Source organism: Oenanthe melanoleuca, chromosome 1, assembly GCF_029582105.1.
Source record: "Oenanthe melanoleuca isolate GR-GAL-2019-014 chromosome 1, OMel1.0, whole genome shotgun sequence".
NCBI lineage: Eukaryota > Metazoa > Chordata > Aves > Passeriformes > Muscicapidae > Oenanthe > Oenanthe melanoleuca.
The window spans coordinates 73,764,945-73,780,613 of record NC_079333.1 but is presented as its reverse complement, the minus strand read 5'-3'; the positions used below and the strand labels follow the sequence as shown (position 1 = coordinate 73,780,613).

The window sequence follows — 15,669 nt, the reverse complement described above, 5'->3', positions numbered from 1 at the left end:
CCTAAAATCAGCATTTCCTAGTGACTGCATGTTGGGAGGGGCACAAGAACAAACCTGTCCACGTCTGAGCAGAGCTGTGTCTGGTGACAGGCAGAGCACAAACGCTGTGGTTCATCTGGGAAGGGTTGTGGAGCACTGCAATTGTGGGAATGCCTCCTGAAGCCTTGATGTGCCAGCTTCTGGGAGGTTAATAATAATGACAAGTTACCTTAACCAAGGATTATTTTTATTGGGTCCAATACTCAAGCATCATCAGGTTAAGGTCCTTTAGAAAAGTAAACTGGTAAGAATAAAACCCCCCAACCTCATGAATGGTAATTGGTACATGAAGTTTAATTTTACATAAAATTTTACCAACCAAATTGTGTTTTGTGTCTAAAACTACCGAACAAGGTTTGAACAAAATACTCCATTTCCAAAAAAAGGCAAATACAGGTTTAATGCCAGTCATCCAAAATTGACATTAGTCTCTTAATATAAGGCAAAAATAGTAATCCTCTTTTATTTTTTAACCTACATTAAGTACAGTCAGCAATAGCTGCTCTATAGAATATGCATCATTGAGATCTAAAAGCAAGATCGGCAGAGAATGCCGACTCATGCATTGTAAGATCTTCTCAACATAGTGACAACTCCACTGCAATCTCTGGAAATGTCTCAGGGTTAAGGACTGGATTAATGCTGCAGAGTGGTTTTGTTAAATGTGTGTGTAATTTAGTTCTCATGCGCCACAATCACATGTCCATGTTATAGCTGTTTAGCACAATTCTTGCAGATCTAGATGTGTGTCAATTTACATTAAACCATAGAAAATGCCATAAAATACTCTATGCAATCTTTAAGATCTGTCTTCAATATAATTGTATTTACATATTTTTATGAACTTATAATATGTAATAAGTCAATGAAGACATTTTTACAACGTTTATTAGATTATGAATTTATAAATTCAAGGACTCAGAGGCACATAGTTTAAAAGGCCAAGAACACCAAAACTAATTAAGTCACAGAAATCAGAATATTTATGGACGTAACACCAGTAAAAAATAAAAATCACATCCAGACTAAAAGCAACACTTCTTAAGAGTCATCCTTCAAAGTTAGCATAATAAAAAGTTCTCATTTCCCTCAAAGAAAAATAATTCATCCCACCTACCAAGCTAGAAAAACCTATTTACAGTTGTACTTTGATCAGAAGTATCATTAAGTTGTGTAATACAGCCACTTCTATTCTGCCATTAGAATTTAACATTTCTTCTAAAGTAAAGTTGTATTTACAAAAGCATAAATATCATAACTCTGATCTTCATTAAGGTTTGAATGAAAACAGGTTGTTAAATCACAATACAAACGTGTTAGTGGAAAAGTAGGTGCATTTCATTCTCAAAGAATAGGAAGCCAATACTTCTGATAAAGCTCAAGTTCATCAACGAGACCAGGTTTTTAAGTTACGTTAATGAAGATTAAACCTCTCCTGTGTTAACTCTTTACATCGGTTTCTTCAGTCGACTTTCACTACGCTGTATATTTTGGTTACAAACCAAAAGCATGCAAAGAATCCAATTGTCCCTGAAAGAGAGAAAATAAATTACGTTAGAACACTGACACAGGAGACGTTAATTTCTATGTGTAGTTTATAAGTCAGGATGCGTGTATAGGCAATCTGCTGTCCTTAGCCTTCAGCACATCAATCAGATCAGATAATGGAAAATTACAGACAGTACCTGGTCCTTACAGGCATCAACTACTCTATAACCTATCTCATTCTTTTCAGGAACACAGAACAGATCCTGTGGAAGACTCTAGCTGCAAGATGTTTCTGTGTTATTTGTCTTACATTTTGTTCTTGTTGTTCCAGTATGCTGCAGTCCCACTCCTTCACACTGCTCCATTTCACCCTTTCTCAGTGACTACTGACACACACTTCATCTGATCTGCTCAGCTGTCAGAATATTATTATGTTCAATAAACATTAATAACAGCATCAGAGTTCCCACTACTTAGAAAAAAACCTCAGAAAACTAGAACATTACCTTTATTTCTCCACAGACTGAGTTAATACAAATTTCAAACCACAGTGTAGTTACTACACAACTTGTAGTCCTACTGAAAACGTGTTACATACCTTAAAAACATACACTTTTGAAACACGACAGTCAAAAGGTACACACAGATTTGAACTAAAATTGAAGGATGAAGACCACTTCCCTGATAACTTATCATTCTTCTAGCAGGATAAAAACAGTTGAATCCCTTCTCGTTGTATAAGTCCAAAAGAAACTTTTTAACAAAAATATTTTGAAAGTGAAATAGTTAATATAGTTGGGCTTTATTAATCTAACTGGATTACATCAAAATTCAGTCTCAATCAGAATGATATTGGATTAAACAGCAGCTCAGAACACCTGTTACAGGAACCTTAAATTCCCAAAAAAACTAGGGCAGGAAAAAAGCCTGAAGATTATCTGATTTTTGCCTAAGTACCTCTTCTAAAATCATATCCTTAACTTATACAACCATCAAGGAAATTCTTTAGAGGAGAAAAACTTCCTTTGTTTTAAATCTGGTAAGAGAGACAACAAAAGTTGTGTGCTAACTTGTTGTCTATAAAAGCTTGAAAGGAACCATGAATGATATCATGGTCATTTTTTTTCACTTTACACTTGCTAAACTACTGATGTTTAAGGGACTCATTTACTATGATACGTAGTTGTGATCCCAGCTGTGAATCAAAGATTTGTCATGTAGCTCCCGGTATTCTGCCTGCTGAGTCTGATCAATGACCTGGAATGCAGTATGGATGCAAGTGCCTGAAGCATGTGTTACACCGACATAGCAGCAGGGCACCATCAAAACCCTTCCTCCCAATCCTGACAATTTTTCACAGATGAGTAAGCAGCAGCAGAATAGCTTTCATACAACAATTATGACTTTTTCTTTTTAGCTTTTTTATCATCCTGACATGGGAAGTCAGTTGCCTTTGGGAGGAGTTTTTGCTAAATTCCTAATACATTCCTTTGTTTCAAAAAATGGAGAACTGTCCCTTTACCCTACATCTGATTTTTTTTCTGTAAATCCTTATCTCAGAGAACTTCAGTAAATCTCAAAGAACTTAACATAATCTGCTTTTACATTCCTATAAACCTAAATGGACAAAATTCTTCTTCAGTCTTAAGAAACAGGATTATTTCCCCAAATTAATAGGCAATTTGCACTTAATCCTGTGGGAAGTAGGTAAAAAAATCATTAAGCACACAGTGCTTTACAATTCTATGTGGTTAACTTCCCATGTATTTCAACACAGAAACTGAAAATTTAAAAAAATCCAAGAGCATCCAGACTCTGAAAACTTAGTTCTAGTTGCACAGAACGACTTGCATTTCCACTGTCCCAATTAGTAACATAACTGCCACAAAAGCAGCTGAAAGGGGCTGAGAATAAACCCTTTTCTTTGCATGCTTGTGAACCTACCCTAAAAATTTGCTGGCAGGTGCTGCACAGCCACTTGGTCAACTCAAAGTGAACATGTGAGCAAAGGAAAAAGGGAATACAGTGGACACATCTTAATGGCTCTAGATTGTCACATGACATGACTGACTTGAATAAGGGCAAAAGATAGAAATTATATGGGTAACTGAGATACAAAAAGGCAGCTAAACCAAGTCTCAGCATAGAAAATTTTTGTAAATCCTCTTTGTCTTGAATGAATCCACTTCAGAATTAGTGCATGCATTCAGCACAAGTGGAGTGAACAAAGGAGACAGAGTAAACACAATTCTGGTTTTGGGCAAAACTGTTTACTATTACAGGTAGACTTGTTGAACATCTGTTGAAAAAGCTGGTGAAACTAAATTAGTTTACCTTACACTTATGTAAGGCCTTATTATTTTTCACACTACTTTTTAAGTTTGCACTGCATTTAAGATCAATCTGCAAACAGCAGTACACATTCATTAATAGTTGAACAATCACACATCCTAGGATTTTTTAGTTCAAAGAAACTATCAGTACACCCAGACCAGAAGTAAAGATTAAGAGAAAAGCAGGGTGAGAAAGAAGAAAAAGTGAGCAAGGGAGGCAGAATCTCTGATCTATGCATTCAGAATGACTTGTAAACTGGTACAGAAACATGAATAAAAGTGGAGATAAATTACAAACTATCTGCAAGCAATGCCAAAACACATTAGACTGACTTAAAACAAAGGACAGAAGATAAAACTGACCACTTTTGGGACATTTTTGATCACTTTTCCATGAGATTATATAATGCTCTTAAGTCTCATTTCTTCCTTGTAACAGGCAATGACCCAAGAAAATCCTTGCAGGCCACTGCTCCTGTTCATCATCATCTGCATTCAGTCACAGTGTGCAAACAGCTTCAGCATTTCCTTAGCTGAAGTGGAAGTGTCTTTGAAATATTGTTACACTTTAAAAGAACACCATTCTTAGTTCTTTGCTCTTTTTCACTATTTCTGTTCTCCTATGTTAAGTGCAAATGAAGATTCTACTTAATAGTCATAGTGAGATTTGCATTAAAAGCTCTGATAAAAAGCCATTTGTGTCTAGGAGGCCTCAAAAGACAGTGTCTATACATAAATACATATCCAAGCCTTTGGAATCATTAAAAGTCATCATCAACACGAAGCCTGAAATTTTTAAACCATTGATCAGTTCAAAGTAGTTTCAGAAGTACTGCTCTAGGATAGAGTATATAAGGATAGACTGCATTATGCTGGAGCAGAATACAGAATTTTTCTGATTTTTTTGAGGAGTTAGCAGTGGCTGCCTTCTTGCATCAGTCTGAAAAGAGACTTCTTGCATTTTCACTGCCATTTTTCCACCCTAAACAAGGGCTGTTTCTGTCTAACTGAAGACTACAATGGAAGATTTTGTGACCTCATCTGAAAAGGAAATTGAAATGCAGCACCTAAGACAGATGCTTTTTCCAAATGCTCACAATGAAGATTACAAGATTCTGACAAGACTGATACAAAAAATGTCAGAGAAATTCTGTCTGCTTCCCATGCCACTTCAATGCAATTGGGATAAAGGCAAATACATTCTGGAAAAGAGCAAATTAAAAAAAAAAAAAAAAAAGGCATTCTTTGTCAACTTCTACTCCTCTCTTTTCCTTCCAGCTATTCCATAAAATCTGCAGTTTTTATCTTGACACTGTAACTTTATACTTGATTGTGTGTGATTTGAAGCGCGCTTCTCCAAAGACAACTAATTTTAAAAACTGAGTTTGTCATATGCCTATCATAAGAATGAAATCTGGAAAAGGATTTATCACATATTTGTAGACCTAATTATAGGCCACATCTCAAATAGCAGTAGTTTTGCCTCATCGTCACTTATCTCTTCTATTAAAATTTGTAATCACATAGTTGCAATATGCTACACCTGGAAAAAAAAAAAATCAAAGGCATACATAAATTTATAATTCTTTATCAAGATCAGTTTTGCCAAGGAATTTATTGTGCAAAACTAAAGGCAGATTCAAAATTTAAAATTCAGGTTCAATACACTTACCTGTGAAAAGGAAGAAGATCAAAACCATAATCATGGTGTAACCAAAATATAAAATGGTGCTAGCTGTTCCTGTGATTTGCAGTTTAGAAAAGAAATAATGTATTGCATATATTAGGAAATAAACTGCAGTGAAGCCACTAGTGAGAAATGAACGCCACTGCCAGTGATAGTCCTAGAAAGAGTGAAGAAAAAAATAGAGATGTGTGAGAAATATTGTATACACCTCTAGCCCACTGACCCTACTAGGGAATGCAGAGCTACTTTCTGTATTATGACTTTAAGTAAGTTTTTGTAGGGTTTTTTATCTAGAGGGAGAAGAACTATATATAATCAATACTGCTTTAATTACACCATTAAAAATTAGAGATAAGTTACCTAAGGATCAATAGCAAATACACAAAATCCTAAAACCCCAAATAAGCCAGATGTACTTATTTCCAGCCAGAGATTTTTTTCCCAAGGCTGCTCATGTCCAAAATGATATTGGATTGAACAAAATTAATGGATTAATTTAGCACCTTCACAAAACACGGACTGAGAATCTAAAGATGTGATATCTGTCTCAGCAATACCCAGTGCAGGGTTTTAATATTTCTTACAAGTGTTGCCAAAAGTAGCCTGCTTCACTTTTTAAAGATGTAGTTTAAGTACATCTCATCTAGCACTAGTGTTCATGTTGAATTCTGAAATACTTCTTTTCAGTTACAAAAGCATTACAAATTTTTTAAGCATTCTTAGAACATTATGAGGTTTGAAATATTTCCTACCTCTGCACATAGATGGAAGTAGCAGAGCAATATTGTAGCCTCAGAACATGTAATAACCAAAATAATGAATACCAGAAACAGGAAGCCAAACATGTAATACATCTGGTGGGACCTATAAAAGGGAGTTTAAAAAAAATAAATTTAAATGGCCATTGTGCTATTATTATTTCTTCATACGTAGTAACATCACCTTCACCCTAAGTATTTCCCCTTCCTATTGAAATACTGTCAATTGTACAGCTATACAATTGACTAATTTATTTTCTAACTAAAGAATAGGAACCTTGGCAGCTCAGTCTGAGAACACTAAGAAAGCAAGGACAAACCATGCCCCTGGTTGGGATTTTAGAGAAAAAAATGACTAAACATAACAGTGAAATCACAGCTCCACTGAAGTCAGCATGACCTCTTCCACTGACTTCAGCAGAACATAGATTTCACCTCACATTTCAATCAAAGGGGCAGAGCTCCAAAATAACAAGAAATGTCAAATGCTGTAGCTGTCTGTGTTGGGTAGAGGCATCTATTCAAGGTTCAGAAACAGTTTAACAAGATCAAATAACTAAATTGTGCCAGAAGGAAGACAAATTCCTCACAGTAGATTAGTGTGCCAGTGAGCTCACATCAAAATTCACTTATACTGGACTAGTCTACGATGCTTTATTTTCAAAAACAATTACTCTTTTGTTTAAATAAAGATTTCACAAGAATTTGTTCTTGGTTATTTTTTTTCCTCCCCAGAGTAGTAATACTTTTCTAGCCCAATAACAACTACCAAAAAATCTCAAGTTTATTAAAATAAACTTTACTACTGTCAAGTTATATGCCATGTATCAGCTTCAGAGTCACTTCCACATGAAGTCAGAAGAGTAGCATGAGAAAACAACAAACTACCTGAAGGTAGGTCAGCTGCAAATTGCTAAACATATCACAGGCACCTCTCTGTACACCCCAACAAGCACAACAAGCACTGAGTATCTTTGAAACAACAAAATATTAAAAAGATGTTAACATTTAAATTGTATTGAACCAGTATTATGGTAACCACTTTTTAAGACAGAGAAAATTCTATTTATAGTGAACTTACCAAATACTATTAAGAATAAAGAACAACTGTATAAAGATGCATCCAAAAGGAAGAATTCCTCCCATGATAATGCCAGGCAATGGCTTTGTATAGAATGACTGCTCAGGAATCTGGCGTGGAATTTGGTTTGTGCGAACAGGGTGTTCAATAGCCTTTAAACAAAAATATAAAACAATTAAATAAATAAAATGTCAAACATTTTTGCTTTCTTTTTGTGATGAGTGGTAGCAAAAAGTCTACTCTTTGTTTTGGGCATGTGCATACCCAGCTACACAACATTTGCTTTCGTTCCCAGCTCAGTTACCCCAATACTTGCTTGGCAAACTCACTAAAAGGCAGCTCTTATTGAAAACACAATGACAGATATTTTGGATTTCCCTTTTAATGTTTGCCTACCTATCATCTGATATAGAGCCTGAGCTGTTTTAATACATTTCAGCTGGGGTAGTGGTGGTGCAGACTCCTGTTTCCACCTTCCAAAAATTCCTACATGTTGTTTTCCAGGACTTACTTCAAGAATCGCACTAGGATAAACTTAATGAAAGGGCTTAATCTGGCAATTTGATCCTAGTTTAAGACACATGCATGGATGAGCATGGTGGGAGAAAACAATATAAGGCACTGTAAAATACATGCATACTTTGCATCTTTCCCCTTTCATAAAGATTACAAAAGCATCAATAGATACTTCCTTTCTGATAAGATTTTCAAGTTTTTGTGATGCCTACCACATTGCCCTATTAGCTTATCAAATCTTCCTTCCTTAAAAGAAGATGTACACACCTGTACAATGCAGGAGAACTTAACAGAATTTCAACATGGCTATCAGAAAAAACTCACTGAATTCTGGTTAAGAAAAAGAAGATAACTACACAACTGACTTAAAAAGCACCTTCTAAAACAAAAATTTTTGAAGAAGATCTACAGAGAGATGGAATCCTGGCTTCCTATGCAGGGAAAAAAACCCACAAACGTATCTGCACTTACAGAAAATTATTTGTTGGGGATAGTAAACTGTTTTTCAAGAAAAAAAGAACCAATCTCATTATTTAATGATTTGGTCACCAAATTATGAAATGCTTGGTCACAAGAAGCCCTCATACAAATATGTGAAATGGATTGGTTTAGGAGTAAATCACAATTAATGTCTGCCAAGCAGAGATAACCATTTACAGGACACACAGGACACTGCAAACAGATTTCACAGAACTCCTCAATCTGATCAGGTAACATCGTCAGTGTAGAGGGCAGAAGGACAAGAAATACATGATGAAACCCAGAAATGCATGATTTGCTTTCCCTGATGTTTGCTAAGTCAAGTACTTGTTTTAATATATGGAAAATATGCTAATTAAAATAAAAATGCTCAAATCACTGATTTATCTGTACCAGTCACTCAGTTAAATACAATGATAACCCAAATTGCTTCAGAGAAGTATCACTGCCACCAACCATGTGTAATAGCCTTGGACACCAGGACTGGTTATCTAATGTGGTTCTAAAGTAACCGAACAGACCTGGAGCCAACAGTGCAACTAGCTTAGGTGCTACCCTCAGTCATGGCCTAGACAGAGAAAAATATCTGTGTGTGTTTATGCATGTATACACTTAAAAAAACAACTTCTCAGAAACACTTACGTTTTTCTTAAACCCAAAATAGGCACCAATAAACGTCAGTGGTACAGATATGCAAAACCAGAGTGCCAAAATAGCAACCAAGGTACCAAATGGAATAGCTGCTGAAGAGCCTTCTCCCCAGAGAATGAGATTCATGATAAAAAAATCTGCAAATACAATTCTGAAAAACACACAGCACACTTAGAGCACAAAAATACTTCCTAACATTTAGTAACATTGACAAAACAATGGCACTGTTTTAAGATTTTAGTGCGAATCTCTGCTAAAACCAAATGACACATGCATTATGAAAACCAAGAGGTTAGACAAGCAGTTCTTTGTTAATCTAGTGGGACTGAACTCCAGCAGGCGCTGACGTTCCAACTAAGCTATTTCAAATATATGCTTGTCTTAACTACACTTCAGGGTAAGACTGCTTGCTGTGATTAAGTGGAAAAAATCATCAGAGTGGTTATACATTATATGACACTATATAAGACTGACTACAGTGTGGTCAGAGAAACAGTCCAGAGAATAAAAGAAAACAATGAAAAACTGGGCCTAAAACTTACTACTATCAACCTTTTTATGTAGTGAGAGTAAACAAATGCTCACAAAACAAATCTAGGGATAATATGCCACTTACTCATCTTTGTCAAAAGCACAATCTTGCAGCATTCAGAATAAAGGGACAATCTAAGATTTACATGTATAGCTGAAATTTAAAAAATTAGCTATGCATATCAGAGAAACAATTTAATTCTCTTAATCATGGCAATATTCTCAACTTACCCAGGACAAAGGAATGATGTCAGCAGGACATTTGTTTTCCATTTCTCACCTCCAAATGCTGTATATTAAAACATTTGACAGATATTAACACATGCATTAAGCTCAGCTATTAATTTTCCAGACCATTTACCCATTATACTTAGCTTGCAAATACTCAAATAATGTGTTATCATGGCAAATTTAAAACAGTAAACTAAAAATTCAGTAATAAAATTAGATTTCCTTATCCGCCTGCTTAATCACAGAACTTCAAAGCAAAACATCTCAGACCAAGGTCAGGAAAGGTATCCAACTAAAACTGTGTCTCTGACCACTTTATCTACTAAAAGGAGGGAGCAGATTTGCAGTATTTCGAAGTCTTTAAAAATATTTTATACCTGAAGTGATTAATAAATTTAAGCTTTCTAGCATTTGACTGGAGGTTTCAGTAGGTAAAGATACATAAATATGTGAAAACCAAGCTTAACAGTTTTCTTGAAATAAGTCTTGCCTGTGAATCTTACAGAAGAGTCAGAACTAACATGCTTACAGAAGTAGTGATGTTTTCTTGAGTCTTAACAGCATTAAGCAGTGGTGATACCAAAAGACCAAAGATAGCTTTTTTTAAGAAAATCTTTATGAATTTGCACAGTGCTGATAAAAATTCTAGTCAGTATACTTTCAAATGAAAATATCCTGCTGGAGTGCAGTGAAGCTGATAATTTCATCAGAGCACTGCCATAATGACATGCTTCTTTATTTCAAGTCAGAAGTGATTATGGCTAGAGTGATTTTAATTAGGTTTCTACTTCTTCATAAAAACTTGGTAGAACGTGACAGCAGTTATTAAGATTAACCATTTAATATCAACTCAGGTTTCCCTTTTTAAATGCAATTTGGAAAAAAAAAGCATCTCAACTTTTAAAACTGGACATTCATTTCAGCTGCATTTTGTTTTTTCTCACATTACTTTATTTGTATACTATTAAAAAAAATCCCATTTATGTTTACATGCTCTAAGAGTATAAACCACTTCCTGTTATAACAAAAATATCTCTGAATCAGTCATTCATTGTCTTAGCAGTTCAACAAAACATTCAAGTATCAATTAAGTGATTCCCAGTAAATAAAATATGAAATTTTATCATTAATAACTATATTTCCATGCAAGACACAGGATTCGATTTGCCGTCAATACACTTCAAAATATCCTTCAAAACACAGAGTATAATACACGCACAATATAAAGAATAATTACAGCCTCAGTTATGTTCTTAGTACTAAAATTTCCTTCCGTGTAAGTCTAACTGGCTTGGATATTCACTATCACAACACCACCACTGTGTAAAAACTCCCTACAAAATACACTCTTCCCACAGGTTTTCCCTACATGAAAATTACAAAATAGTTAGAAGAAAGAACTCCAATATCTACTGCCAGGCTGAACTTCTGGAAAAAACTTCTTCTCTAGCCCCCTATATTCACAACTGAAGTAGTCCAAAAGATTAATCTCTCTCAGTCAAAACACATTTCACCTTGAATGAGGTAATTTAAAAAAAGCTGTATTGGAATACCATGCAGAGGATAAAGGGGTAAACCATTCGAGCTGGTAGCTAGACAGGTCTTGAAAAAATACCTGGGATCACAATAGCTGAGGGAAAACATTATTGTCAGGGGCACAAACACAAGGGGGTTGGTTTCTACACCTACAGAACACCGAACAATCCTTCTCCCTGTGCTCCAGCCACAGTCCCATAAGCATTATTCTCCAAAAAATCTGGGAGCTAGCTAAAAAGAGGTCACAAATCTCCGTCATGCAAGAACTGAGGTTCACAATTTGGGGGTGCAGGTGTGTGTTACCAGCAACATCCATGACTAAAACTAAATGCAGGTTGACACTTGCCCTCACAGTGATAGGAAACAGAAGAAGAAAACTTCTGATGCAAAGATGTAATGACCTTAGTACTAATACTATTTAATTTCACAAATACACAGCAGCAAGAGCAATTCAGGGCCTTTAGGTATGATTACATCAAAGACAATGTAACTATGTTAAGCGTTCTATATATATTTTCTGTTGTTAAGGTAAGCACATTTCTCCAAGTTGCCCTGAGGGAAGCTACAAACAGTGCAGCAAAATAAAAATCAGTTCTGTAGTGATAGTATACATTAATGAACTTAAGCATTGTCATTTTCAGTAACTATTACTCACATTTGTAGAATCTGGCAGCAACATAACCAGCTGGAGTTCCAAGCAGTACCCACAGAACTACAGCACAGGTCATTAGAGCTCCCCTGTTAGCAGGTGACAAAAATCCCAGGCAAGCAAAAACTGTGAAGCAAAGATGCACAATTTTAGAAATTAGGTTAGAAACCTTAGACTTTATTTTTGACTTAAAACCAGTACATCAGTTATCTTAAAATCTGTGCATACTAAGTTGCACATCTACTACATCAGTTCAGCTGTTTCTAATGACTTTTATGAAATTTCTAAACAAAACTGTACTGCTATTTGTACTAGCGCCATGCAGTTAGCAGTGAAAAATCATGTACCATCAACTAAATCCTCCCCACTTTACTTACATAGGGTAACAAAAGTCATTATTAAGATTTGTGTGCCAGAACCTAGAAAAACTGACAACAGCATTCCTTTTCTTGGGGGCCTGAAAATATCACCATGAACCAATTTCCAGCCAAATTCTTCTTGAGCATCCTCCTGTAAAAGAAATACATCTATTTTAATACAGCAGATTACAACTTAAATATCCTGCTACAACTACACATTTAACTGAAAAAATTACATTCCAAATAAATCTTAGGAGTTACATTTTAGACTTACAGTGGAATCCATCTGATTGTATCTTGCAATATCTTTATGCAATGTCCTCAACATAATCATAGCTACCATTCCAGACAGAAAAAGGACAATCACTAGGGAATTCATAATACTGAAAAGACAAAAAAAAAAAAAAAAAGAAAATAAATGAAAATCATAATTTAAACTGCAATGTAAACACTTCAGTACAATAAACTTCCTTCTTACCTAAACCACTGGATATGAGTGTGAGGCATGGATTCCAAAATATAATCCCATCTTGATGCCCACCTGATACTTTTTTCTTCCTGAAAGAGTAAACACATGAATTTCAGACACAGTCAGTACCAACTCGTACATTTAAAAGTTGATGTTGGTGCAAAGCAATCTTAAATCTCGTGACTAACTGAAATTTCAAGTTCCATACCTTACAGGGAACAGTTTAATAATAGTCACCTAGAGCAAATGTAAGATTTAATCATAGAATCTAAACCAAAATATGTTCTGAATTTGAGCACCTGTGTCTTCTTAACACATTAAGGCTTACCAAATTAATTTAATTGTGAGTCCTCCCTTCAGGAACTGTATTAGCTCATATGGAATGGACTTGAAGAATAATGAAAGAACATAAATTTTTTAGCATATGTAAATCCATATATCAAGAAACTGAGCTAAGCTATACAGTCTCCAGCATAATACTTCACTGTCTAGATCATGCTCTGTCCAAATTATCCTTTGCTTTCATAACAACCTCATTTCAGTACCAACTACTAACCCCATTACAAACAGCTTTTACTGCAGGACAGGTGGGGAGACAATACTATGGAACTTACACTGTTAGCAGAGGGAAGCAAATTATTCCTCCAGGCATTTCAACAGATTAAATTTATTCAAAATGAACATTCATTGATCAGAAACACCTCAGAAAAAACATTTCTTTTTGGTTTTTTATTTTGCAGAGTAAACAGGAAAAAAATGATTAGACAGTGCTAATTATGGTGAAGATTGCTATTAAACAAACTATAAACACTACTATTGATTAATAAAATTGGCGAGGTGTCTGACAGGCTTTTATTTCAGTAATTTATAATATACAAGAGCAAGAGTGCTTTCCAGTAAAGCCAGGTTTTGAAAAAACCCAGTAGTTTAAAAAATTTAGTCAAAATCATATATCTAGTTCACTGAGATAACCATGTCTCAAAGCAAGTAACAAATTTCTAAACCAGTTATCAATGACTCTAGGATAGAACTGCATTTTTCCTCATACCTAAACTGTCTTTTTTTTTGTCTTCCTGAGATGACCTGTTTGCCAACCCAATGGAAATTCAGAAGATTACCTCTAATTGATATAACACTGTGCATAAGACAGTTGCACACACATAGCTGGGCATGTAATTTTTAAGGACAAAAAATAAAATAATATTAAGCTGAGGTCACTCTTAATTACTAACTTCTCACAGGTTTCCAGAAATACTCGCTTTTCAGTATACAAATTCATTTCAGCACCATAACTGATATAATTTCTCAAAATATAATTATATAGTATATATATAATATAATCCCTCCTGAGTATATTTCTTATACTATTTGTTGTATTTTGAACTCAGAGTAACATGGAAACAGTTTGAGAAGGAGTAAGAAACTTTGATAAACTGTTTGTCCAGCAAACTCCATTTACAGAAAAACAAAACAAAACAAAACCAAAACCTCCCTCTCCTGTTAGTCAGCAGAATGAGAAATGTTCAGCTATCACAGCTGCCTGCTATACTGCTCCTCTGCTTTTAAATAGCAAGTAGTAGAACAAAGACTACCAGTTCCTACTCTTTTGCAGGTTTCCATTGGAGGAAGACCTTGGAGAAAGCAGCTTTTCCAGCAGGAGGGCAGAAAAACATCAGCTTCCACCTACCTACAACAGTGATTTGCTCAAACACACAATTTCTCAGACTAAAGGACTTGGATTGAAAAATAATCTACCAGACAACCTAGGCAGATGTGGAAAGTGTGACTCTTAAAAACCACATACGTATTTCACATTCACTCTGTGTGAGTTGGTATGCAAAACTGTGATGTATGTGGTTAAATCCCAAGCCACCTCTGAAATTCCAGTTCAAATAAACTTTTAAAATTATAAATTTACTATTTTGAGCTATTTTTAATTGTCCAACTTCATAATCCAGAGTATTAATGGGTGATTTTAAAAGGTAACTACCACAGAAATCTTAGTACTCACTTGAAAAGTAACTGAGTATGTGTATGCAATTTTGACTTCTCCACTAGCCTTATTACTTATATCCATAGGTACTCCTGAGCAGTCAGGGTTGTCTGCATGAGTATGCTTGTAACTGTGGAAAGAAAACACATAGAATGAAAGCCATTTTACTGACAACATTCTTAAGAAATAATTAATTCATCTTAAAAAAGCATACCAAGGATTCTTCCCCTAAATATAAGAATTGTACTTAATGTCTCATAAATTTCAGAACTCTTAAGGAACATATCCTAAGTTCAGGAATTTTTGAAACTTGAACTTCTTAAACAAGATTTGTCTCTTCTAAATAGATCACAGTGTCTAAAGCAGAGTACCAAAAATGAAAGAAGCCTTAGTATTGCTATGAACTCCAACACATTTAAAAATTACACCACCAGAATTACTAACTTCTGTCAGAAAAAAATACTTTCAACTGAACCAACAATGCAACAAGCTCAGTTATACCATGAAGGACAAGATGCTAAGAAATAATACCACAGACACCAGTGTGCAAAAGCCACACAGACACCAGAACAACTGATGAGTGTATCTGAGAAACCTTTCTATTCAAATCCTGATTGCTGAAGACATCAAATCTTGCACTCCATTCAAGCCTGCAGCAGGCACTGGTGGCCTATTCTGATACAAAACAGAATATTCCCTGGCAGGGAAATTAGGGTTCAACATGCATGCACACACACACTCATCACACCCCACAAACACTTGCATGTCTTATCTTTTCTTGGTCCAAATAGGAAAAAGTGCATGAAGGTCCATCAAATTCAAAACAAAATGACATTAGACTGTCCTAACTACACTATCGAATCAACAG

The 15,669-nt window shown here is 35.2% G+C and overlaps 1 protein-coding gene across 1 annotated transcript in view; it reads right to left on the bottom strand.

Moving 5' to 3' along the window:
- Positions 1 to 209: 209 nt before the first annotated feature.
- The window catches only part of TM9SF2 (transmembrane 9 superfamily member 2), a 30,356-nt gene continuing 14,896 nt past the window's right edge, over positions 210 to 15,669 (bottom strand). The window contains exons 7-17 of the mRNA XM_056485441.1: positions 14,820 to 14,931; positions 12,818 to 12,897; positions 12,614 to 12,722; positions 12,358 to 12,490; positions 11,987 to 12,106; positions 9,796 to 9,853; positions 9,025 to 9,184; positions 7,387 to 7,538; positions 6,300 to 6,411; positions 5,533 to 5,704; positions 210 to 1,569 (exon numbers count right to left, since the gene is read on the bottom strand). Of these exons, the coding sequence (XP_056341416.1) occupies positions 1,502 to 1,569; positions 5,533 to 5,704; positions 6,300 to 6,411; positions 7,387 to 7,538; positions 9,025 to 9,184; positions 9,796 to 9,853; positions 11,987 to 12,106; positions 12,358 to 12,490; positions 12,614 to 12,722; positions 12,818 to 12,897; positions 14,820 to 14,931 (1,276 nt within the window). The 3' untranslated portion in view covers positions 210 to 1,501. The remainder of the gene's footprint in view (positions 1,570 to 5,532; positions 5,705 to 6,299; positions 6,412 to 7,386; positions 7,539 to 9,024; positions 9,185 to 9,795; positions 9,854 to 11,986; positions 12,107 to 12,357; positions 12,491 to 12,613; positions 12,723 to 12,817; positions 12,898 to 14,819; positions 14,932 to 15,669) is intronic.